This window comes from Zalophus californianus, chromosome 5 (assembly GCF_009762305.2).
Source record: "Zalophus californianus isolate mZalCal1 chromosome 5, mZalCal1.pri.v2, whole genome shotgun sequence".
Lineage (NCBI taxonomy): Eukaryota > Metazoa > Chordata > Mammalia > Carnivora > Otariidae > Zalophus > Zalophus californianus.
The window spans coordinates 26,490,296-26,517,952 of NC_045599.1; the positions used below are offsets into that span (position 1 = coordinate 26,490,296).

Genomic DNA, 27,657 nt, shown 5'->3' on the forward strand with positions numbered 1-27,657 from the left:
TGAGCGGGGAGCCCAAAGTGTGGCTTGAGTCGAAGACCCTGAGATCATGACTTGAGCCGAAGGCAGGCGCTTAACCGACTGAGCCACCCAGGCGCCCCTTTTATTTAATTTTAAATTAACATAATGCTCTTTAATCTGGGCAGATTGAACACACGTGCTCATTACTGTTTATTTGTAAAGTCCTGCAGTAAAGGGTTATATATGAAACAAAGCACCAGGACAGATGAACGAGTGCACAGAAGTGCACATTCTTTTTTTTTTAAAGATTTTATTCATTTTTATTTTTTTTAAGATTTTATTTATTTATTTGTCAGAGAGAGAGGGAGAGGGTGCACAAGCAGGGGGAGCAGCAGGCAGAGGGGGAAGCAGACTCCCCAGTGAGCAAGGAGCCCGATGCAGGGCTCGAACCTAGGACCCTGGAATCATGACCTGAGCCGAAGGCAGATGCTTAACGGCTGAGCCACTCAGGCATCCCAAGATTTTATTTATTTACTTGAGAGAGAGAGAGAGAGAGAGAGAGAGAGAGAGAGAGAGAGAGAATGTGAGAGAACAAGCAGGGGGAGCAGGAGAGAGAGAAGCAGATTCCCCGCTGAGCAGAGAGCCCGACTCGGGACTCTGTCCCAGGACCCTGGGATCGTGACCTGAGCTGAAGGCAGCCGCTTAACTGACAGAGCCACCCAGGCGCCCCCACAGAGGCGCAGATTTTTACGTCAAGTTTCCACCAGTGTTTTTGTCTTTAAGCCTTCTCTGCACCTTGGCTGGCAAGTGTGTGGTGCCAAGTTTGGAGACTTTCCAGAGTTCTGTGGCACAAATCAGCTTCTTCGCATTGCTTTTCCCTCACTGCTAGCATATACTGTGGCCTTGCTTCGTTTACATGGGCACCCACTGTTCCATCAACTTTAGAGCTTCTAAAATAGCTGTCATTCCTCGTGTTTCATCTCCTGTCTTTTTCTCTTTCTTTGCCTTATGGGTTTATGTTTATTTTTTTCTGCCATTTTAGTTGGATTTCAGGAGGGATGGTAATAAACACCTGGGTTCAATTTGCCACATTTAACTGAAAGTCCTCTTCATTGTTGATGTTTGTGTGTGTGCCTGGTCTCCCCAACTAGATAGTGACCTCCAAGGAAACCACTGTTGAAGTGTTATTTACACATTGTTTACAGTACCTTCCAAACAGGTGTTCTACTCGTGTTTATGGTTATTACAAATTACCTTGAAGAGCAAGCACAAGTACCCTTGAAGGCATGTGGAAGACTTTTTAAGAACACTGGCAATTCCTAGGTCTTCAACTTCCACCTGTACCCCCTCCAAAAATTCATCTAAGAACGTCTGCAGCCCGGGTACCATATTGGCTTTGTTGTCTCTTTCCCTCTTATATGATGCATTTGTCCCTCTTTATTACACGCACGTGCACACACACACACACACACACACACCACATCTAAATCTTTTTATGGCACAATTTGCCCAGGGTGTAAAAACTTGCAGGGCAGCATACAAAATTACAATTGGAAATAGTGCTTTGGGCCAACTTCTTTCAATTAAGGCACCATAATCCAAAGTACGGCAGTATGGTCATATGTATATATGACATTTTCTTTCTGTCACCGAGTCTGGTGTCAGAAAATGGCTATTTGGCCCATTCTGAATTTATATATATTATAGTGGGGGAAAGGAGGCCATCATAACAACTTTTAAAAAAGATTTTAAGCCCTGGGGGGCTCAGTCAGTTAAGCGGCCAACTCTTGATTTTGACTCAGGTTGTATTCTCAGTATCTTTTTTTTTTTTTTTTTTTTTTTTTTAAGATTTTATTTATTTATTCATGAAAGACAGAGAGAGAGAGAGAGAGAGAGAGAGGCAGAGGGAGAAGCAGGCTCCCGCTGAGCAGGGAGCCCGATGCGGGACTCGACCCCAGGACCCTGGGATCATGACCTGAGCCGAAGGCAGACGCTTAACCATCTGAGCCACCCAGGCGCCCTATTCTCAGTATGTTAAGATCAAGCCCTGTGTTGGGCTCTGTGCTCAGCAGGGAGTCTGCTTCTCCCTCTCCCTCTGCCCCTCCCCCTGCTGTGCTCTCTCTGTCAAATAAATAAAATAAAATAAATAAATAATATTTATAAAAAAAAAGAAAATCACCACTTGCAAAACATCACAGTAATAATTGTAGACGAGACCCACTAAAACTAGTGGGTGAGTATGCAGCAACAATTTGCATAGTCTCAAAGCATCTCCCCCAAAGTACCTATTAAGTAAAAAGGGAACTTTAAAAATGACAGAAACCACCTTAAGCAAGTAATCAAGGTCAACATAACCAATAATATATAAGACACACTGACATAAGGAATCCTATGATAGCGTGGATGGAAGACACAGCTTCATTGTTGTCATATTCTTCCAGAAAATATGACCTCAGTTCAATCACAAGGAAACACCAAATAAACCCTAATTGAGGGACATCAAACAAAACAACTGATTAACACTCTTTCAAAGTGATACGGGCATGAGAGACAAGGAAAGACAAAGGAACTGTTATTGACAGGAGCAGACTTACAAGTAACTGTGTTTTCTGGGTAATATTCTGGAACAGAAAAAGGACATAAATGGGTAAACTGGTGAACTAGGGTTATGGAAGATGCTAACATAAGGAGAAGCTGGTTGAGGTATATATGGAAACAGTCACATTTCTGCAATTTTTCTGTAAGCCTACAATCGGTTCAAAATAGAAAGTTAAAAGAATAAATAAAACTATGAAGTATACCTTCTTTGTACTTTTTTTCCATTACCAGGGCTAACGTGTGGCCTATAACCATATTTTAATTCCAGGATAAAGTACTAATGAAATATTTTGGAATGAAAACCTGTGATCTAATGACTTTTCTTGATATGCTTGTGGTTGAGAAATAAGACATTTATTATTATTTTTTAAAGATTTTATTTATTTATTTGAGAGAGAGAGAGTGAGAGACAGAGAGCACGAGAGGGAAGAGGGTCAGAGGGAGAAGCAGACTCCCCGCTCAGCAGGGAGCCTGATGCGGGACTCGATCCCGGGACTCCAGGATCACGACCTGAGCCGAAGGCAGTCGCTTAACCAACTGAGCCACCCAGGCGCCCGAGAAATAAGACATTTAATACATTTGCCGGGGACTCAACTTCCACATTTTTGCTTTTTGGCAGGACAGGGAAAAACTCTGTGGAAATTAGACTCTACTTTGCCATTGATTCTGTTATGACTGAACTGTGTGACTAGAAAAGAATAGAATTCCTACCTCCTGCACTTCTCCAGGAACACCTTGTAAGAGAATAGTAAAAATAATTAGAATTTGCTTAAATGTCCTTACCCTTAAAAGGAGTAAGAGCTCGTATTAAAACAGCAAAGAGATAATAGATGCTTAAGCTCGTGAGCACAAATGATGAGTTTTATTTAATTGCAAGTGTTGCTACGTATGTACACGTTTCTCTTCCAGGTTTTTTAACTGCTCAAAAAAGTCCTTACGGAGATGACCAATGTTGTAAAATGTGTCCTAAATATTTATTAAATCTACCCGTCAATTGATATGTTCTGTACGGAGCCTCTGGAAATGATGTTTTGACAGTTTATTTACAATCACTGAAAGCAGATGGTTCTATAAAACATACAAGGAATTACAGGCTCCTCAAGCTTACAATATTTATTACATATATTTCAACATTTAAATAGAAGCCCATTTTTTTCAAAAGCAATTTTCTACTACTTTCTCATAAAAATATAAAAAAGACAACATTCATAGTTTTAAAAACCCATATTTAGCCCAAATCAAGATTTTTCTACAAATGATATCTCTTTCCAAAAAGCTTAAAAGACATCACAAAATGATGTCATGCGAAACTGAAGAAGTTCACTATAGCAGAGAATTTTACTTTTAAGAAACATTGTGCAGTATTTCTCTTTAATCTTTCATGCTACATTTCAACTGTGTATATGCTATGTAAACACGCCAGATTAATCCAACTTATTTATATTTACGCAGTAGTGTCATATATGACCAGCTGCCATATAAATCATCATACCACAATTGCAAAAATGATAAAAGGCAATCTTTATGAAAGCTTAGAAAAGCTTAATAAAAGGCAACCAACATCACCCTAATTTTCTATTAAAATTACCTCTCTTCCTAACTTTCTTTTCCTCTCCTACCTTTTATAGCGTAATAACACACAAAGATATTTGTATCACTTTTACCTTAAGTTAGGCTTTTTTAAATGACTCTTTTCTGACACATAGCATTTATCAAAAGGCACCAAGAGATTAGACTCCTAAGTAGTTTCAGAATTTTCGTTCCTTTTTAGGTTCCTCCAGATTAATTTTCCTCAGAAAAGAGTAACTTTACAGGACACCTGGGTGCCTTATTCAGTTAAGCATCCGACTCTTGATCTCAGCTCAGGTCTTGATCTCAGGGTTGCGAGTTCAAGCCCTGCAGTGGGCTCCATGCTGGGTGTGGAGCCTACTTGAAAAAAAAAAAAAAAAAAAGAGTAACTCTAAGAACCAGAAGAAAATGAATAATATAACACAATAACTTGACATTTGTACCATCCAAAAGGTATGAAGATATTAATAGGTTCCTTGAGCTTTTCTTTTAGGACAAGAAGTCAGAATAACTTTTTGAACATAAACATAAAAATAGGGCACAGGTATTAAGAGGAACGCTCCTAATTGTGTAGTAACAATGTATTAAATCTTATATAACGCACAGCCAAAAGCATTAGAAATTCACTGCCAGATATTCTGATGCATTATCCTGAAAACATGTCTGATACATAGCACTAACAAATAACAAAGTATGGCATTTATTTCACAGGGAGAAAAGATAAGTTTCATCCCAAAAACAGATTTACTGGATTCAGCTTTAAGTTTTAGAGATATATATTAAAGATAAAAAAGAAAAACAAGATTTACCCTTAAAATAAAAAGTCTTTCATATATACATACATAGATATATAACCCATTATTAATACTCTTTATGCTCTTAAGATGTAAAACACTTAGAAACTTTTGAACTCCAGAAATTTTGACCGGTTAATCTATTTGGCCTTAACATACTGTAAATTCCCTTTCGAGAATCACATTAATGTCCGCAGCCCAGCAGTCCAAAAGCGAGGGGCAATTCTATTTCTTTCTCTTCTTCTTTGGTGGCTCGTCCTCAGAGCTGCTCCCTGTGCTGGTGCTGCCGCCACTGGAAGAACTGGAATCGGAGTCTGAATCGGAGGACGAGGAGGAGCTTGTGGAGGAGGTTGAAGATGATGAACTGGAGGAGCTTTCGTCGGTGTCACTGTCCTCTGAGGAGGACGAGGTAGATGTGTCTTCACTGTCGGATGAGGAATCACTGGCTGAACTGTCACTGCTGTCGCTACTGGAACTGGTTACACTCTTCGACCTATTAAGACAGCGAGGAGTTAGTGATACGCACGGGAAGCTGACATTGAACAGAACGGTCAAAAGCAACTGTACGGGCAACCCACATGCACATGCTGAAGCTGTGCACGCGGGGGACTACGTAACTGGAGAAATCCTGCGGCAACCACAACGTCTTCTACTTTCGCAATCTAACTCTCTTGGACGGAGTTAAGCGTTCCTACTCTATTATGCTCCAGAATGAATAATGTTAGAATAAAGTTGCAGTGTAACAACTGGGTTTACTTAAACCTCAGGTAGCATGGTAAATGTTTCATAATCTTTACTTTGAACCAGGTAGAGCTGCTCAACAATTTTTTTTTTTACCAGTCTAATAATAGTTCCCATTCTAATACAATAAGAGAGATTTTTAAGAGACATTATTTACTATTTCCAGGTATAAAGCCTCTGGAAAGTTGGAGAAAAAGGAGAAATGAAGGTAGTATGTTCCAGTCAGGTAAAGAGAGGAACATATCAGGAAATAAGGATGATACTTAATCATGAATTACAAACAAGAGACTTCAGATCCAAACTTTATCACTATTATTTTAAATCACTCTTCCCATCCCTCCCACTAGTTATTATTTATTAGCCATATAAAACTCCTAAAGCCACACATACCTTTTTTTCTTGGTCTTCCTCTCTGTATTAGTTTCTCCAATGCTGATAAACATGAGGGGGAAAAAAGTTCCTGTTAATAGAGTGATTATACACAGCTCAAACCAGCCCTTTAGTTAGCCCCCAGAGTGTCTTCCATTGGAGAAACACCTTGTCTTTCGTGACATGTACAGAGCCCAGTATTTCTTGTTATAACCTGCCCCTCCCTCCCTCTCCCTCTCTCCCACTCCCTCTCTAAAAAAACCTTCTGAATCGAGTCACCATTACCAATATTACTATACAATTGATTAAAACAATATACAGGGATACCTGGGTGGCTCAGTCGGTTAAGCGTCTGCCTTCGGCTCAGGTCATGATCCCAGGGTCCTGGGATCGAGCCCCACATCGGGCTCCCTGCTCAGCGGGAAGCCTGCTTCTCCCTCTCCCGCTCCCTCTGCTTGTGTGCTCTCACCCTCTCCCACCCGCTCTAACAAACAAATAAAATCTTTAAAATAAAACAATATAGAAATACAGTACAAATTTTAATAATTATTACACATCAAAGTAAATTTATTAGAAATGCATCTCTTAAAGACATCGATTGTTTTTCTAGTTTATGCATCCCTGGATCTTACTGTTAGGTTGCGACAAGGTTCAGCATTAATTCAATTCCTGTATTTAATTTTTATAGATTTAACCTAAGAAGCCTTCTTAACCTAAATAGGTAGATTGGAACAGAGTTTTGTTGTAGCAACGTCACTATTTGAATATCTCCAATGATGTGGTCCACAAGTCACAAAGATGTATCATTAAAATATACTTTTATTTATTTTTATTTTTAATTATTATTATTATTATTTTGAGCAGGGGGAGGAGGGGCAGAGGGAGACGAAGAGAGAGAATCTTAAGCAGGCTCTACACTCAGTATGGAGCCCAATGCAGGGCTCAAAATCATGACTCTGAAATCATGACCTGAGCTGAAATCAAGAGCCAGATGCTTAGCTGACTGAGCCACCCCACCCCATTGCCCCTAAAAAATACTTTTAAATTGGTAGCCCAATTAGGTCCTTCTTCAATTTTGCTGGGGAAAAAAAAAGTACAAAAGAATTTGCTTCCAATAATTAGAGCTATCCACTTTCTTAGTACAAACACCAGTATTTTGAAAAATGTCTAGGTTTCTACACATGAGGAAAGGGGAAGTAGAAGAGGAGAATGAGCAGGCAAGTTCTCATACAAATTATTTTTTGAAAAATTATATATATGAACACTGATGACTTAAAAAATTGATTACCTATCTATTCCTACATAACCTTTGAAGAACCGTCACGTCCACTAATTGGGAGACCACCGTCTTGCAAGTTCCCGTGTTTCAGACACTATTATACAGCTAACGTTCTGATGAAGATGCTGCTTCTGATCTGTAGCACTGAGTACACTGGGCACCTTCCTCTTGCAGTTTCTCAAACATGCTTACTTACCTAATTCATAGCAATTTTAAAAGCTTTATTCAAGGGATGCCTGGGTGGCTCAGTCAGTTAAGCATCTGCCTTCGGCTCAGGTCATAATCCCAGGGTCCTGGGATCAAGAGCCTGCTTCTCCCTCCCCCTGCCTGTGCTCTCTCTCTCTCTCTCTCTCCCTCGGACAAATAAATAAAATCTTAAAAAAAAAAAAAAGGCTTTATTCAAAGGACACAAAAGAGTAAATAACAGATTTCCAGTTACTCTCCGACCCAGTTCTCCTAGAAAGGAGCCACTATTATGGATCATTTGTTTCCAAAAAAATTCCATTATTCCTTTTCTTTTTCTTTTTTAATTTTTTCTAAAGATTTTATTTATTTATTGACAGAGAGAGACATGGTGAGAGAGGGAACACAAGTGGGGGGGGAGGGAACACAAGCAGGGGGAGTGGGAGAGGGAGAAGCAGGCTCCCTGCTGAGCGGAGAGCCTGATGCGGGGCTCGATCCCAGGACCCTGGGATCATGACCTGAGCTGAAGGCAGACGCTTAACGACTGAGCCACCCAGGCACCCCCTTTTCTTCTTTTTTAAGATAAACGATAGCATATTATATATACTGTTCTCTACCTTGTTTATAGTCTAAGTATCTTGGATACTTATCTCGGATATCTTTCCATATCAGCTCTGAGAAAATAAAGGGAACTGCATCTAAAATGGACTTGGGAAACCCTGCAGGGGGAGCTCCCACACACTACCACTCATCATCAATTGCAGACCCCCCCACAGAGACCAGTACCTTGTTCCTCAACAGGAAGAAGCTTACTTGACTATCCCAGCAGGAGGGAGGAAAATTTTCTTCTTGCCTCACAACAGCAACTGCCCCAGTCATCCAATGAGAAGCTTGAACGCTCACTCTCCTCCAGTGGACTTTTCTTTAAAACAGCCCTTCCCAATTTCCTCTTTCCCTCGATAAAAGCAAGCTCCTGTCCTTTGTTCTCCGGACTTGCCTACGGTTTGCCATAGTCTGCTTGTCCTGGATTGCAATTCCTCTATTCCCCAATAAACTCATTTTGCTGGTAAAATAACTGGCCATTTTATCTTTACGACTGACAGCTCATATCATCTACCTCGTAGTATTCTGCTGCCATTTCACTGGCAGCTGAGTCAACAAAGCAAAGTGATTAAGAGCATGGACTGGCTGGTTCAACACCTAATCTTTCCGCTTACTGACACTGACAAGTAACTCAACTTCTCCAGGCTCCAGTTTCTTCACATGTAAAATGGGGAGAATAATACCTACCTTAATGGTACAGAGGTGATGGTTAAATAAGCTAATACTTGTAAAGAGCTTAATACAGTGCCTGGCACATGGGAAGCACTCATTAAACATTAGCTAATATTATAATTGGAATCTGGATAACCACCATGATACCTTTAGTTGCTTAATAAAGTCTATCGATAAAAAATACTCCTTTGGATACCAGAGGTCAACATACCTTTGTTGTAATAATAATAATCTGTTTTCTTTTTCTTTTAAAGCTTTCTTTAGTTCTGCTGTTCTTGAAGGCCTATGTAGGTATTTTCTTTTTCCTGTGCATTCATAAGTCCAATGTCCAAATTCCAAGCATTTCTGACATCTTACATGTTGTTTATTTGCTTCACTACAGAGCAAAAAGAAAAAAAAAAAGAATACAGGCCTCAAAATTTTGACTTGACATTTTCTACCCTGAAAGGCATAAACAACATGAACATTTTTAGGTCAAAAATAAACATAATTTTACACTTTCAATTGTTTACTATGTTAGATTTAGTCACAAGGCAATATAGTAAGTAGTCAAGAGCATGGACCTTGGGAGTTAGACCGAACTGAGTTCAAATCTTCATTCCTTAATTCCATTCCAGTAATGGCAGACTAGGTAACTAAGACCAATTCCTCATCTCAGAAATAGAAAAAACAGTCAAAACATTTTTAAGAATCTGCTTGAGGCATCAAAGAACTAACAATGGAGTGAAGAACAACCAAGCCAAGATATGGAAGAAAATGGAAATCAAGAGTAGTCAGTTCTGCATTTAAGTCAATTCTTGCTCTGGGAGTGTTTGCCAACTCAACAGGGTAACCCTCACTTACAACAAGCTAGGGAGACAAAGTATGTATCCAGAGTTAGGTCTCTGAAGAGTTATACCCTAAGAATAAACCAACTGTATACGGAATACAGCCCAGCTTTTAGTCATCTAGGAGACTAAGAAAAATCTCAATCCCTCCATCCCTGAAATTAGATTCAGATGCAGCAAGTAAAGACAAACAGATGAAAGAATTGGAAAGGAAAAAGCAAAATGGTCATTCCTCACTGATGACTTATTATGTACCTGGCAAATCCAAAATAATCTACAGACAAAAATATTTTGAAAAAATTAGAATTCGTAAGTTCAGCAAGATTTTAGATTGGGGAGGGCAAACTTTGTAAATCAGATAGTAAAAGTTTCAGGCTTTGCTGATCAGGAGGCAAAACTGAGGATATTATGTAGGTACTGACACGACAAGAGAGAAAACACAATTCCACAGATATTTTATTAACAAAAATATTTCACATAAAAGAGATTTAAAGGATGAAATTCTTTTGTAGAAGATAACATTCCACTCATGTGAGGTTAAAGTTCATGTTTCCTATCATCAAACTGATCATATATACACATGTAATTAACATCCTTAACTGGCAAGCCCACAAGGACAATCAGCAAGTAGGATTCAGTAAATGACTGTTTGCTGACCTCTGTATTAGATGTAAGGTAAACACATAAAAATCAATAGAATTTCTATATAATGAGAACATTTAAAATGAAATTTTAAAAGGTGATATTTATAATTTCCTGAAAAATATCAACTACCTACAAAGACACCAAAGAAAATACATACAAGACTTCTATGCACAATATAAACTACTCAAAGAAATTAAACATCTAAGTATGTAGCCACAGAGAAAAATATACCATGTTCATAGAGTGGAAAACTCAATAATGTAAAAATGTCCATTCTCCACAAACTGATCTATAGATTCAAAGCAATGCCAATCAAAATCCAAACAAGTTTTTGTGTGTTCTGTTGACGAAGTTATTCTAAAATGTATATGGAAATTCAAAAGGCCAAGAATAGCCAAAATACCCTTGTAAAGGAACAAGTGGGGAAGCCCTGGATTAAAAGACACTGACCTATGGTAAAGCTATAACAATTAAAAATGTGAAATTGGAACAAGGATACACAAACCAATGAACAGAACAGAATGTCCAGAAATAGACTAATGTATATAAGAACACTTGATTTATGACAACTATGGCACCAGAGACTGGTGGGGGAAAGGACATATTATTAATGGTGCAGGGACAACTGATTATGCATATGGAAAAAATGAGACTTAAACTCTACTCTTGAGGCACCTGGGTGGCTCGGTTGAGTGTCCGGCTCTTGGTTTCTGCTCAGGTCATGATCTCAGGGTCGAACCCTGCACTGGCTCCGCATTCAGTGGAGAGTCGGCTTGAGGATTCTCTCTCTCCTTCTGCCCCTCCCCCTGCTCGTACTGTCTCTCTCTCAAATAAATAAATCTTAATTAAAAAAAGAAAACCTCTACTCTCCACCATATGCAAACATCGATTACAGACTGCTCAAGTAATAAATGTTTTAGAAGGTGGTATAAAAAAAAGTGACATGATGGGGTGCCTGGCTGAACTCAGTCTGGAAGAGCATGATCTTGAGGTTCTGAGTTTCAGCCCCATGTTGGGTGTAGACATCACTTAAAAATAAATAAACTTAAAAAAAAAAGTGACAGGGGCTCCTGGCTGGTTCAGTGGGTGGAGCATGTGACTCTTGATCTCAGAGTTGTGGGTTTGAGCCCGACACTGGGTGTACAGATTGCTTAAAAATAAAATCTTAAAAAAAGAAAAAGTGACATATTTGACGTAATAATTCTTAAAAAACAAAATACTAATAATCATAAAGAAAAAGACTATTAAGTTAAACTATGCTAAAATTAAGAATTTATTTTTATCAAGGCACCTGGGTAGTTCAGTTGGTTAAGTATCTGGCTCTTGATTTCAGCTCAGGCCACGATCTCAGGGTTTTGAGATTGAGCCCTGTGTCAGGCTCTGCACTTGGCATGGAGCCTGCTTAGGATTCTCTCACTCTCTCAAAAAGAAAAAGAAAGAAAGAAAGAAAAGAAAGAAAGAAAGAAAAAGAAAGAGAAAGAAAGAAAGAAAGAAAGAAAGAAAGAAAGAAAGAAAGAAAGAAACTGCTGTTCATCAAAATACACTATGAAGAGAGTAAGAAGGGAAGCCAAGAGGTTGGAGAAGATATTACAAATCAATAAGAAAATGATGGATCATAAAAAAATAAGACAAAATGGAAAATGTAAAGACTGGACAAAAATGGGCCTGGGAAACACAAGTTAACACTAAATATATAAAAAGTTGTTTTTTACTAATCAAAGAAAAGCATATTAAAACCCCTGAAGAAGGGCATTTGGGTGGCTCAGTCAGCTAAGCATCCAAGTCTTGATTTTGGCTCAGATCGTGATCTGAGTCGTCAGATCAAGTCCTGAGTCAGTCTCTGAGCTCATTGCGTAGTTTGCTTGAGAATCTCTCTCCCTCTCCCTCTGCCCCTCCCACTCTTGCATGACTGCTCTCTCTCTCTCTCTCAAATAAATTTTTAAAAAAACAAAATCAAACAAAAAACCCTGAAGGTACTACCTATCACATACCAGAAAGACTGAAATTAAAAACTGGCAATAGCAAATGTTAGCAAGAATATAAAGCAAGAGAAGACACATCCATTGTGGGGATGAACTCAAACTGGTACAACCATCTTGAAAAAAATTTACTGTAGTTGAAGAAATGCACACTCTTTGATTCAGCAATTCCACTTGTAGGTATTTATACAATAGAAATCAATGCAGTGCTATCTGGGTGGCTTAATTGGTTAAGTGTGTGACTCTTGATTTCAGCTCAGGTCATGATCTCAGGGGTGTGAGATGGAGCCTCCCAGTGAGCTCTGAACTGGGCGAACTGGGCGAACTGGGCGTGGAGCCTAGGATTAGCTCTCTCCCTCTCTCTCTTCCCCTCCCCAACCGCCACCCCCATCGGGTGTGCATTCTCAAAAAAAAAAAATAAAAATAAAAAACAGAATCAATGCATAGCTATACCAGATAATATGTATAAGAATATTGTTCTCCTTTATGTAGCTCTTAAAATTTTTGAAATAATCGTAACCTTATAGAAAATTTGTAAGTACAGTTCAAAGAACTACTTTTCCTGAACCGTTTATAAGTTGCCAACCTGATGACTCATCAACTCACAATATTTTGTTGTATATTTTCTATAAATTAGGATATTTTCCTACATAACAATGTAACCATCAAAATCAAGAAATCAATATAGATATATTCCTACTATTTAATCTTCAGACCCCATTTATTTCATCAAATGTCCCAATAATGTTCTTTATAGCAAAATCTAGTTCAGCATTCTGTTGCATGTCATGTTTCTTTAGTTTCCTTTTGTCTAATGAGTTTCTTAGTCGTGTGTTTTTTATGACCTTGGCAATTTTGAAGGTTACAGGCCAGTTATTTCGTAGAACATGCTTCAATTTGAGTTGCTTTCAAGCTCACTCAGGGGGCTCTCAGTAGGAAGCTTCAGTTCCCTTTCTCTTGACCTCTTCACAGGGCTGCTCACAACATGGCTTTCCCCAGAGGGAGTGACCAAGACAACTTAAGAAAGAAATCAGTCTTTTATAACCTAATCTTGGAAATGACATACCATCCCTTTTGCTGTATTCTATTGCTCACACAGACCAACACTAGTATAATGTGGGAGGAGACTACACAAGAGTGTGAATACCAGGAGGCAAGGATAATTGGGGGTCATCTTGGAGGTCAACTACCATATCTGATATCTCTACATGATTAGATACAGGCCATGTATCTTTGGCAGGAATGTAATAGAAATGTGCTGTCCTTCTCACTGTATTCCTACCACATGACACAAGACTGCAATTCGTCTTTTAATTGCTGATATGCACTTTGATCCCTTGATTAAGGAGGGTCTACCAGAGTTTGCATTGTAAAGTTACTTTTTGTCCTTTTGTAATTGTGGTGGTTTTAAATTAATGTTCATATTAATTCTTTGATACTCTTCACTTCAAGAGGTGGAGCCCTAATTCCCTTCACCTTGAGTGTGGCTTAGACTTAGTGTCTTGCTTCTTCTAACAGAATAAAGCAGAGTGATGGAGTGTGACTTTGAAGATTAAGTCATGGAGCTGCCATGTCATGCAGACACTTAAGCAGCCTCTAGGGAGGCCCATGTGGTGAGAAACTGAGGCCTCCTGCCAACAGTCCTCTGAAAGAGCCATCCTGGAGAAAGATCTTCTAGTCCTGGTGAAGCCTTCAGATGACTGCAGCCCCTGGCAACATCCTGACCAGGACAAATAAGGGAGAACATGAGTTAGAACGCTCAGCTAAGTCACTCCTGAATTCCTGACCCACAGAAACTGAGATAATGTTGATTGTTAGAAGCCACTAAGTTCTGGGGCAATTTGTCAAACAACTCTAAGTGAAAACTAATATAACAATTAATAACTATTTTGTGGGTCGGTATTTGATATTATATAAATATCCTGCCCGTTAAATTTTTAGTTCATTTATTCATCTATCAGTACGAACTCATATTTTTCTATTTTAGTCAGTGAATTTTATTCAGTGAGTTTAATCCATTACCATGATTTATTTTGGTACTTAATTGTCCTAGATGTGGTCAGTGGAAAGGAATCCTTTTAAGCTGGATTCCGTGTTCCTTTGACATGGCTCCATTTTGGGAGCACTTCCTTGCTTTCTGGTACAACAAAAAATCTGAGGCTCATCTCCTTTCCCTGTCCCAGCCTGAAATCAGACTGATGGAGCCCTGATGATATTTAGAGTCACATTTCTCTTTCCACTTAGGCTCTGACACCTCATATCAAATTATACGCCACCTCCCCTATGTAGATTGTTCTCTCCATTAGGGTGACAACTTATGCTAAATTGCTCCTGTGTGGACACCTTCCTCACCTTGCTTGGGATCTCACATCCTACACTAGGCCTTCCCTCCAATGGATGCCCTCCACAGCCTGCTGACACTGCAGATCACTTCACACACCTATGTGGATGCCTTCTTACCCCACTTCAGCCCTAATACTCCAATGCCAAGTCAACCCTCTGCTTGAAAGCCTACCCTGTTCTACACTACTTAATGGCTTTAGGTGTGACTTATTCAAGAAGGGAAGAGGAAAAACTATAAGAATGTTTGTAACAGCATGATCTGTAATATCCTCAAAACCGGAAATAGGGTAGAATGGATAATTTGTGGTACAGAATACAGTGAAATACTTCATAGTATTAAAAATGAACAAACTTGGGGTGCCTGGGTGGGTCAGGTGGTTCAGCGTCTGCCTTCGGCTCAGGTCATGATCCCGGGGTCCTGGGATCAAGCCCTGTTTCGGGATCCCTGCTCAGTGGAGAGCCTGCTTCTCCCTCTCCCTCTGCCTGCCGCTCTGCTCTCTATCTCTCTGTCAAATAAGTAAATAAAATCTTAGAAAAAAAAATAAAAATGAACAAACTTTACAGTTTAACTTACATAGATCTTACATCTAAGAAGTCTGATTATTCGAAAGAATCCAAATTGTCTGATTCTGTATAAAGTTCAAAGACAGGCAAAATTAAACTCCAGCGCATAGTAAGATGGTAAAAGCACAAAGAGAAGCAAGGGAAAAATTACCATTAAATGCTGGGTCACTGATTACCTTCGAGAAGGAGGGAGGAGGTCATGATTGGCAAGGACCTTAAGGGCTTCTGGTATACTGGGCATTTTATTACTTGACCTGGGTGGAAGTCACATGGAACGTTCCCTTTATAAGAATTTGTTAAGTGGCATAGTTATGTTGTTTGAACTTTTTTGTACGTGTGATGTATTTCACAACAAAGGTTTTAACAAATCTCTTTCACTACATAGCAAGAGGCTCTTTAGCAAAATTATTTTGGAACCTCGTTTCTCTTCTAAAAGATGTAGTAAATACCTACTTTACTAGGTTATTGTGAAAATTAGATGAGACCATAACCACAGCTTATACTTACTGAATGCCAGGAATTTAGATAAATATTAGTTATGCATAATCACATCCAATCCCCATAACAACCCAGTGAGTTTGAAAGCACTATCCCCATTCTACAGACTGGGATGTGTATATATTATTGTCAATCTACATACTAGGCTAATCAATAGTCTGGAATAATGATACATGGCACTTTAAATTTTCTCATAACATGGTTGCACAATGAGATGCTGGGTTCTTAATTCTGATCTACAGCAGTCATCCTTTTTATCCTGGTGAACACATAATTGGTATTCAGTAAATGTCTGTAAAATGAATGACTGCTGAAATAGGCAAGTAAGTGTTTTAAGAGAACATATATTGCTTATAGTGGGATTTTCATTAGTTAATTCCTGCATTGTGCGACAGGTTCTGTAATCTGGACAATAATTCAGTTTTAGCGTATGTCCAAAATTTAAACTAATCCTAATTTGAAGAATGAATGTTATAAATAAAGAACTAAGACTATGTTGGTAGATATAGTATTAAAAGATAATAACGAAGACTCAGTTTTTTGCTTAGTAATAGTTCTTAAATTTCAGCAAGCAGCTGCCAGAGCCATGATTATAATTTCAGACCCTATCTGAATATGTAATGTCATAGCAAAAAAAATTTTTTTTTAAAGATTTTGACAGAGAGACAGAGAGAGGGAACACAAGCAGGGGGAGTGGGAGAGGGAGAAGCAGGCTTCCCGCGGAGCAGGGAGCCCAATGTGGGGCTTGTTGTGGGGCTCGATCCCAGGAGCCTGGGATCGTGACCTGAGCCGAAGGCAGACACTTAACAACTCAGCCACCCAGGCGCCCCTGTCATAGCAAATTTTTATTTATTTTCTATTTCTATTTTATTTATTTATTTGAGAGAGAGAGAGAGAGAGCACAAGAAGGGGGAGTAGCAGAGCAGGAGAAGCAGACTCCCCGCTGAGCAGGGAGCCTGATGTGGGACTCGATCCCAGGACCCTGGGATGCCGACCCGAGTTGAAGGCAGACACCCAACTGACTGAGCGACCCAGGCGCCCCATAGCAAATTTTTAAGAGCATCAATAATAAAACACTCTATGGCCTTAATAGTAGCTTTTGAGGCAAAAAGAACCATTTAACATATTACACAATTGTACAATGCACCCCAGAAATAATAAATTCAGAAACATTAAAGATAACTTGTAAAAGCGTAAAATCATGACTCTCATACAAATACATATAAAACAAACACATGTCGGGGCACCTGGGTGGCTCAGTCGTTAAGCGTCTGCCTTCAGCTCAGGTCATAGTCCCAGCGTCCTGGGTTCGAGCCCTGCATCGGGCTCCCTGCTCCGCGGGAAGCCTGATTCTCCCTCTCCCTCTCCCCCTGCTTGTGTTCCCTCTCTTGCTGTGTCTCTCTCTGTCAAATAAATAAAATCTTTAAAAAACAAACACATGTCAAAGGTTTTCTCTAATCATTAATTAATAAAGGAACCAGTAAGATGGTGTAACGGGTTCAAAAGACAATTCAAAAAACACACATACATATGCAATCAGGAATGCTGAAATGAATTTACAGGTAGTTAAAAACTAGTCAATAGCCACATTGCAAGAATCATCTGTAGCTCATTTTTATGGGTAAGAATCTTTTCTATCAGTTTTCCATACCTTACAGAGTTATAAAATAGCTCAAAGACAATGATGCATAGGCCCTCATAGAGTCACATAGCCAGGAAGAGTGGATTAGCTAAGATACCTAGTAATATTTATTTTGAAATCCATTTCAAAGCGTTTCACAATATTTCCTAACAATGAAACTATGATTGGTAGTGTTGGGAAGCCTCTCAGAATCAAGGACATGAAATCTTCTCCAACTCATAGGTTGTTTTTCCAATATTAAGAAACTTAATTTTTTTTAAATCAATTTTATTTTTGGGCAGCTGGGTGGCTCAGTTGGTTAGGCGACTGCCTTCGGCTCAGGTCATGATCCTGGAGTCCCGGGATCGAGTCCCACATCGGGCTCCCTGCTAAGCAGGGAGTCCGCTTCTCCCTCTGACCCTCCCCCCTCTCATGTGCTCTCTCTCTCTCTCATTCTCGCTCTCTCAAATAAATAAATAAAATCTTAAAAAAAATCAATTTTATTTTTTTTAAAGAGAAAGACAGAGTGAGCATGAGAGCAAGTGGGGGAGGGGCAGAAGGAGAGAATCTTCAAGCAGACTCCCCACTTAGTGTGGAGCCCAATGCAGGGATTGATCCCACAACACCATGATACTCATGACCTGAGCTGAAAGCAAGGGTTGGAGGCTCAACCTGCTGAGCCACCCAGGTGGCCCAATATTAAGAAACTTACAACTTAAGATCCCATCTATTAAAAATATTATCCACCAGCTCTGTAGAGTTTTCTGTTGCTATCAATAGAATATTCACAAATATCTAAAGCCCATCTATGATTGACATGTTCTTTTTTTTTTAATTTATTTATTTGACAGAGAGAGACACAGCAAGAGAGGGAACACAAGCAGGGGGATTGGGAGAGGGAGAAGCAGGCCACCCACCGAGCAAGGAGCCCAATGTGGGGCTCAGGCAGACGCTTAACAACTGAGCCACCCAGGCGCCCCTGATTGACATGTTCTAACCATTAGTTAACCACCCCTAAAAACAGTGATCTTCCACAGAGAGTGCTGAATGAGGCCAACTTATAATTTATAACTTTATAGCATTTCTTTCTAACCATGTGGATACCCTATTCACAATATTCCATTTCTATATTCTAAGCTAAGGTCTAAAGAAGTGTTCTAATGGTACAGGCTTTTTATATGACATGACCTTTGATACCTAAGATAGTAGGACATGCCTGCTATATTGATGACCTATTGTTGGCGGAGGTAAAGAATGGGCACTTTGTATATGTTCTTTTTTTTTTTTAAGATTTATTTATTTCCACCTAGGCACCCCACTTTGCATATGTTCTTAACTGCTGGTAAGAATATAAGTTGCACCAACTTTCTGAAGCACCATTTGGTAACTACGAGAAAAATCTTAAAAATGTACATACCAAAAAAAACCAAACAAGACAGTATAAATGATGATTATCTATGTGGAAAATCCCTAGGAATCTACAACAGAGCTACTAGAACTAATAAATTAGTAAAGTCATAGGATACAAGATCAATTTACAAAAGTCAATTGTATTTCTACAAACTAGCAACTAACAGTTAAAACAATTGAAATAAAAAATACTACTACAATACTTAGATATAAATCTGATGAAAGTTGTTCAACACCTCTACACTGAATTATAAAACATTGGTGAGATAAGTTAAAAACCTTAAAAAAATGAATACTTTTTGAACATATATTCATGGGTCAGAAAACTTAAGACTGTTCAAGTATCCATTCTTCAAAAGCTGATCTATACATTCAATGCAATCTCAATTGAAATCTCAGCAGTTTCTTTTGTGGAAATTGATAACCTGATTCTAAAATGCAGATGAAAACACAAATAATCTAAAATAGTTGCAACAACTGTGAAAAAGAACAAAATTAGAGGACTCACATTACCTGATTTCAAGACTTATTATAAAGCTACAGTTATGACAGTATGGTGTTTACATAAACAAACAGATCAATGAAACAGAATAGAATGCACACACATACATGGGCAGCTGTTTTGTGACAAAGGTGCAAAAGAAATTCAGTAGAGAAAAATGTCTTTTCAACTACTGGTACTGGAACAATTAGATTGCGATGTGCAAAAAGACAAACTTTGAAGAAGTTTGCCAGTTTCCAATAAGATTTCTGAAAAAGTTACTACATGGTCAAGCAATCCACTCTTAGGTTATGTACCTAAGGAAAAGGGTAAACTCAGGGCACCTGTGTGGCTCAGTCTGTTAAGCATCTGCCTTTGGCTCAGGTCATGATCCTGGGGTCCTGGGATTGAGGCCCACACTGGGGTCCCTGCTCAGTGGGGAGCCTGTTTCTCCTTCTCCCTCGGCCCCTTCCCTCTGCTTGTGCTCTCACTCGCGCTCTCTCTCTCTTGCAAAAATAAATTAATAAAAAAAAAAGAAAAAGGAAAACCTAAGTTTACACAAAAGACTACACAGGGCCCTTGGGTGGCTCAGCCTCTTTATTTTATTTTTTTAAAAGAACGAACACTAGATACTTTTTTTTTTTAAGATATTATTTATTTGACAGAGAGTCACAGCGCAAGAGGGAACACAAGCAGGGGGAGTGGGAGAGGGAGAAGCAGGCTTCCTGCTTGAGCAGGGAGCCCGATGTGGGGCTTGATGCCAGGACCCTGGGATCATGACCTGAACTGAAGGCAGATGCTTAAACGGCTGAGCCACCCAGGCGCCCCTATTTTTTTTTTTTTTAAGATTTTATTTAGTTATTTGACAGGGAGAGACAGCAAGAGAGAGAACACAAAGCAGGGGGGATGGGAGAGGGAGAAGCAGGTTTCCCGCCTAGCATAGAGCCCGATGTAGGGCTCGATCCCAGGAACCTGGGATCATGACCTGAGCCGAAGGCAGATGCTTAATGACTAAGCCACCCAGGCGCCCCGAGCCTGACTCCTGATTTTGGCTCAGGTCATGATCTCAGGGTTGTGAGATTAAGCCTGCATAAGGCTCAAGGTGGGCAGGGAGTCTGCTTAAGATTCTTTTTCCCTCTCCCTCTGCCCTGCCCCACGCTCTGGTATGAGCTCTCTCTCTCAAAACAAACAAAACACCCAAAACTATATGTAAACATTTATAGCACTTTTATTAAAAATAACCCCAAACTTGGGGCGCCTGGGTGGCTCAGTTGTTAAGCGTCTGCCTTTGGCTCAGGTCATGATCCGGGGTCCTGGGATCAAGCCCCACATCTGGCTCTTTGCTCCGCAGGAAGCCTGCTTCTCCCTCTCCCACTCCCCCTGCTTGTGTTCCCTCTCTCACTGTGTTTCTCTCTCAAATAAAAAAAAAAAAAAGATAACCCCAAACTGGAAACAATCAAAATGTCCTTCAAATGGCAAATGGATAAACAAACTGGTATATCCATACGATGGGATACTATAAGCAATAATTAAAAAAAGAAGAATGCACCTTTAATACATGCAAGAACTTCAGTGGATCTCAAAGAAATTAACCAAGTGAAAGATGCTGGACTCAAAAGGTTACACATTGATTCTACTCATACAACATTCTGGAAAAGGTAAAATCACAGGGACAGACAAAAATCAGTGGCTTTCAGAGGGTGGGGTAAAGGGTTTACTTACAAGGCTTGTGAAGAAATTTTTCATGTTGAAATTGTTCTATATCTTTATTTTGGTGGTGGTTACATGACTATAGGTTATCTGTCAGAATTCATAGAACTATACATTAAAAAGACTAAATTTCGGGGGCCTTGGCTCAGTTGGTAGAGTATGCAACTCTTTATCCTGGAATTGTAAATTCAAGCCCCATGTTGGGTGGAGAGATCATTAAAAAATTTAAAAATCTTAAAAAAAAAATAAAAAGAGGGTGACTCAGTAGGTTAAGCATCCAATTCTTGATTTAGCTCAGGTCATGAACTCATGGTCATGAGGTAGAGCCCCACCATCAGGCTCTGTGATGGGCATGGAGCCTGCTTAAGATTCTCTCTTCCTGGGCCACCTGGGTGGCTCAGTCAGTTGAGCATCTGACTTTAGCTCAGGTCATGATCTCCAGGTCCTGGGATGGAGCCCTACACTGGACTCCCTGCTCAGTGGGGAGTCTGCTTCTTCCTCTCCCTCTGCCCCTCCCCTGCTTGTGCACTCGCATGCTCTCTTTCTCAGATAAATAAAATCTTAAAAAAAAAAAAAAGATTCTCCCTCTGCACCACCCCCACCCCCGCTCGTGCACACATGCTCTGTCTCTCTTTCTCTCAAAAATAAATATGTGCAATGAATTTTGCTAAATGTAAATTAAATATCAGTAAACCTGGTTTTAGAAAAAGTCTATACATTTAACCCAGAATAATGGATATATGCAAAAATTTAGTTGTATATTTATTATAGGAAGTGCAATATGGTTTATAAGAGTAAACCTGATGGAAACTACACTTACAGTGAGCACAGCATAATGTATAAAGTTTTGGAATCACTATGTTGTACAACCGAAACTAATGTAACGTGTCAACTATACTCAAAAAAAGAAAAAAAAAGGTAAACTTAACTATCCAACCGCAAAGGAAATGTTATTTCCACTAACATTATTTTCTAATAACAAAAAGTTATTGTGCTATTGTTTATCCATAAGGAACACTATGAGGCCATTTAAAATATTAAAAATGGCCTGAAAGGTTATACATTAATATGTAAAAATGATTATCTTTGGGATAGGGTTATAATATATTTTTTGTTAGCTGTATTCTCTAACTTGCCTACAATGAACATGGACTGCATGTGAAGTCATAAAACAAGTTGTAAAAGATATTTTTCAAAGGAACATATAACTAAGGAATATAGGAGAGTGCTAAAGGCCTGTAAGATTAATATCTAAGCCTAATATAAATAAATACCCTACCAAAATAAGCTGAGGCTTGTGAAAAGTATCAAGAACAACAAAAATTGTTTTGTGTTTTAGTTACATTTAAAGTACAAAGAACCAAGGGCGCCTGGGTGGCTCAGATGGTTAAGTGTCCGCCTTCGGCTCAGGTCATGATCCCAGGGTCCTGGGATCGAGTCTGCCGTCGGGCTCCCTGCTCCTTGGGAGCCTGCTTCTCCCTCTGCCTCTCTCTCTCTCTCTCTCTCTCTCTCTCTCTCTGTCTTTCATGAATAAATAAATAAAATCTTTAAAAAAAAATAAAGTACAAAGAACCAAAAAAGGGATAGGCTCATTATTTGGGGTGCTAGGCGAATACATCACCAATGTTAAATTATAGGCTGAGAGTACAAGCAGGATTATTTTTATTTTGCTTCAATCTTCACTCAAACACAATGATATGCGGAATGAGAAGAGTAGAACTGAACCTCAAGATAGTGAGGGGTGTGTAACAGAGTGCTTTTATCCACTCTGAATGTGTTTAAGTCACAATGGCCCAAGTGACTGCTCCCCAACATACCAGAGATTTTCCAGGTGAGTTGACTATACTGCTGCTGGTAATCTGAGAGACCCTGGCGAACAGGAGTGGTGCTGAAAGACTAGAAGTAGGCACATGCAGTTTTGATTTTCAAAGTGGGGAGATAGGTAGATTCCACAAACTAGAGCAGTGAACTTGACATTCATTCTAGGCAAAATTCTGGCTGGATTTATTAAATCCATTCAGAAAGAAAAGCCCTGATCACTAAGTATCAAATCATTACAGATTAATACTCTTACTGGCTTTTGGGAATTTGTATGTCAATAAGGCATCTTGGAAAGTCTCTTAGAATATCCATGTGAACAAAACAGAACAATTAGGTAGATCGGTTGAACATCCTGGACAAAAGACTACTGTTTTTTTTGGTTTGTTTTTTAAGATTTTATTTATTTATTTGACAGAGAGAGAGAGAGAGGGGGAGAGAGAGAGAGAGAGAGAGAGAGAGAGAGAGAGAGAGAGAGAGGCAGCACAAGCAGGGAGAGCTTCAGGCAGAGAGAGAGGGAGACGCAGGCCTCCTGCTGAGCAGGGAGCCCAACTCGGGGCTTGATCCCAGGAGCCTGGGATCATGACCTGAGCCAAAGGCAGTTGCTTAACCAACTGAGCCACCCAGGTGCCCCACAAAAGACTACTGTTTAATGGGTTGACGTAAACGTATAGAGAGGTATCCAGTGATGGCCTGAGGGCTTGGTCCTCAGTTTGGACTTGTTCACCATTTTATAAATGACTTGGAGGACACAGATGTGCCTATTTATCCAACCTGCAGCTGACCCAAAGCTAAGAGGGAGGGCTAATACAAAGGATGACCAAATCAGGATCCAAAAATGTCTTGACAAGCTAGAACTCAGTGTCAAATCTAACAAGATGAAATTTAACAAGGGTAAACGTAAGTCTGACTCTTTAAGTCCAGAAGATCAACACCAGTACCAAGACAGGGGAAGTATGACTGGATGGTAATTCAAGTGGATAACACCTAGGGTTTTTAATTGACTGAAATCACAGTTTAGGTCCAAAGCCAGGAAGTTAGAAGGGATTAGGGCTTAGCTTCATAAATATTATTTTCCTTGCAGTTCAACATAAACTTTTGATAGATTTGAAAAATGTAATAGGCTACTTCAGGAGGTAGGTATGTCCTTCCTGGAGGTCCTCAAGCCAAAGTTAGATAATTCCCCTGGATGGTGAAGAATCCAGTGGAAGGTTTAGCAGAAGAAATGACCCCACATAGTACCAAGGTTCTACAATCTACTTACATATAAGTAGATGTAATTATAATTAACAAATGGAAAATAAGTTCATTTCAACTGATATAAAATTAACTCCCTGAAAGATCGGCTAAATAGGAAGTTCAAATTTAGGCTCTCTTTTTTCTCTTTTATTTCCTCCCTTTCCTCTATTAGTCCAAAGACTCTAAAAAGAATGCCAACAGTAATTTCTCACTTCGCATAACTAACTTAAAAATAGTTTAAAACTTATTAGGGGAGAAATATATAGTTTTTATAAATAAAGCTAAAACTCTGTGATGAACATAAAATGAAAAGTAATAGTTCCTCTTCTGCTTCCCCCGCCCCCAAATAGTCCCCAAACTCTACCAGACTCCCCTAACCTCTAAAAGTCTCCTCCAACTCCCTGAGGACTTACTCTGACCTGCTCCGTTTCCAACCTGGGCCAGTTCACCCCTCCTTAGGCAACCTGGTGGTCCCCCGCTCCCGGGAGGTCACCATATTGATGCCGAACTTAGTGCAGACACCCGATCGGCATAGCGCCCTCCAGCCCAGAACTCCTGGGCTCAAGCGATCCTCCTGCCTCAGCCTCCCGAGTAGCTAGGACTAGAGGCGCACGCCACCGCACCCGGCAGGACTTACTCTGTATACCATGACCGCTTTTATTATACACCATTTTGTTTTCTTGCCAACAAGACCAGAAGCTCCTAAAGGCAAGATTTCTTTTACTTCTGTGTAGCTCATGTACCAAATATAGGCATTCCATAGAAAAACAACGTTTGGGGCTGCCTGGATGGCTCAATCATTAAGCGTCTGCCTTTGGCTCGGGTCATGAGCCCAGGGTCCTGGGATGGAGCCCGGCATCAGGCTCCCTGCTCTGCGGGAAGCCTGCTTCTCCCTCTCCCACTCCCCCTGCTTGTGTTTCCTCTCTTGCTGTATCTCTCTCTGTCAAATAAATAAATAAATAAAATCTTAAAAAAAAAATAACCCACAACGTTTGTTGAACTTTCTGATACTTCTGAGATGAGAAATAGCAATATTCTTTAGATTGCTAAAAGTCTTTCACTTCATATTTAAGTGGACATTGCTTGGTTTTGCCATCCTAGCATTTATTATCTATCTAACCTACCTATCTAGCTCATCATCGGTTTATAGAGATCCATCCAATTGTGCTAGTAAAAGAAAGCAATCTGCCAATCAGAGCATCACAATCCCTTAGACATGATTCAATCTACACAAATGAGATGCCATCAAGTTGAAGGTGAGAGGATATAAAGGACCAAAAAATAGTACAAACATCTTGGGACCAATGGAATGAACCTAACCTATCCAAGTGTGGAACTAACACCCAAAAGAGCAAACCTGAGAGTTAGGGACTCTGGTGACATAATTTAGCACACCTATTATGTATTATATTCACTCCATTCTTGACTTCAGAATTGTCTGACTTTCAAGCTTTCTCCTCCACCAGGCATACTACCCTGACTCCCTAGGTCTTTATCCTGACGCTCAAGGAACTCTTTTCATCAGGTGTGAGAGGTAGAATCTGATGGAAAGAAGAGAAGGAAAGACAACAAAAAAAGAATAAAAAACAGAAATGTAAAAAGAAACATACACATATGCAAGCTGACTATGAGTGATATATTATGGACTTGCAAATGGTAACAGCATGAAATGCTAAAAGAATGAGAAAATGGAGATTTTCGGGTGTGCACGTTGGTAGAAAAAAACGCTTTACAGGAAAGGGGCATGTAGGATGCTATCTGCATTACGTGTCCATGGCAAACCTCTTGTGCCACTCTCTCTTGGTCATTAGCCACAATAGCCAACTTTCAGTTCTTAAAAACTAAAGTTCTTGGGAAGCCTAGGTGGCTTAGTCAGTTGTGTGGAGGACTCCCCGATTTCGGCTGAGGTCATGATCTCAGGGTTGGGGATCAAGCCCCATGCTGGGCTCCAAACTGGCTGTGTAGCCTGTTTAAGATTCTCTCTCCCCTCCCCCTCCCTCTCTTCAAAAAAAAAAAAGCTAAAGTTCTTTCCTGTCTGAAAGCAATTATGTCACTGTCTGATGCTCTTTCCCCAAATCCTCTCACCACTGGCTCTTTTCTCACACTTCCAATCTCTGTTCAAATGCCACCACTTCAGAGATGTCTTTCCAGGCCAACCAATCTAACCTGGGCCTTTCTTTCCATCACCTCTTACTTCCTTCAAAGCTCTTAACACCAACTCTATTTACTTAAAATGTTTAGTTTATAGACTCTTTACCAATGGAATGTAAGTTCCCTGAAAGCAGGGATTCTTGTCTTGAACACCTCTTTTTCTTTATACCCAAATTCTGGCAGAGAGCGACAGATAATGAATAAATTATTATTTATGGAAAAGAATGAATGACAGAGAGAAAATAACTTGGGAGGAAAATCGGCGTTGTAGTCAGGCTATTCCTAGGGAAGGCGATAGGAAGGGGGGCAGGAAAAGCCAGCTGGGTTGGAGACTGCATAGGGAGCTCAAGGTTTACGTCGGTGAGAGTGGAAGGTGTCGGATCAGGGCTTCAGGTTTTCCCCTGGCCACCCGAAGGGTGGGCGGCTGGGTGGTCAAAGGGGCATACGCCACTTAGTGCCCAATTCCTGGGCGTCCCCTGTGCGGAAAGCAAACGCTAGGCTCTCTTCAGACCCCCCCCCACACCCACCCCACAACCTAGGTCCCGCCCCGTGGACCTTACGCAGTTGTCTACCACGCAATCACTAGCCCGTGGGCACCAAACTTATGACCCGGGCGGAGCCCCTGTGGAGCAGCAACAAGTGAGAAACGACCACCCTCCGCCCGTCCACACAGAGGATCCGATACCTGCCCCGCATCCCGGCCCGGGCTCACCCGCCGGCTGACGTGCTTCTCCCCGCCCCCAGCCCTCCCCGCGGCCCTACTCGGGCCCTCACTTACGCTTGTCTCCGAGCTATGAGCCGATGCATGGGAGTCGCCATCTTAACGCGGCTGAGAACTGCCGCGCTGGGTTTTGGGAAACTCCTCGGAAGGGGCGGGGACTTCGAACCTTGCGTCCGCCTCCCTGGGCGGAGCCAGTCCGGCCTCGGGGGCTTCTGGGGCAAATTTTGGGGTAAGCCCTGGGTGGGTAGGTGGTAGGTCTTGTCCCCTGTGTAGTTCTGTAGTTGAAGAAAGAGGAATGAGGCCGGTTGTCTCACATGAACAGGCTTTTTTTTTTTTTTTTTTCACATGAACAGGCTTTTGAAGGATGAGTACAAGGTATACTGCGTGAAGAGGCAGGGAGAAACATTTTCAAATGAGGGAAATATGTATATATATATACATAACTATGAATAAAACTGTGCAGTGTTCAGGAAGCAGTCTGGAAAGCAAAATAAAAAGGAATGAATTGAGCAAGATTGGGACCATAAATTGAAAGACTGACTTTAGTAAACCATATAGTGCAAATATGTTAATTATTTCTATATGTATTTCATAGGGATGGTTAAGGACCAAATGACACTATGTAACTAAAGCTACTTTGTCTACTGGAAAAAGTTTATACAAACAATTATTTTAGGATATTTTAGCATTTAGTGTCAGATCATGGAAATTTTATTCCCTTAAATCCACATTCTTTGAGCCATATATAACTTTTTGAAATATATATGTGTGTATGTTTCTGGGCTTCCACTCATTTTTTTCAGGTATTATTTATGCAGTGCCTAAAATGTTTTAAAAAGTGAGGCTAGAGCATTGAGCAAATATAGTCCTTGCACACATGGAGC

The 27,657-nt window shown here is 40.2% G+C and overlaps 1 protein-coding gene across 1 annotated transcript; it reads right to left on the reverse strand.

Annotated features, from left to right (window-relative positions):
* Positions 1 to 3,403: 3,403 nt before the first annotated feature.
* ZCCHC10 (zinc finger CCHC-type containing 10) lies at positions 3,404 to 26,921 on the reverse strand. Its single transcript, XM_027607050.1, has 4 exons — positions 26,831 to 26,921; positions 8,978 to 9,142; positions 6,051 to 6,092; positions 3,404 to 5,412 (listed from the first exon to the last, which is right to left on the reverse strand). Exons 1-4 carry the CDS (start codon positions 26,869 to 26,871, stop codon positions 5,145 to 5,147), a joined length of 516 nt encoding a protein of 171 aa, XP_027462851.1. The 5' UTR covers positions 26,872 to 26,921; the 3' UTR covers positions 3,404 to 5,144.
* Positions 26,922 to 27,657: the final 736 nt, after the last annotated feature.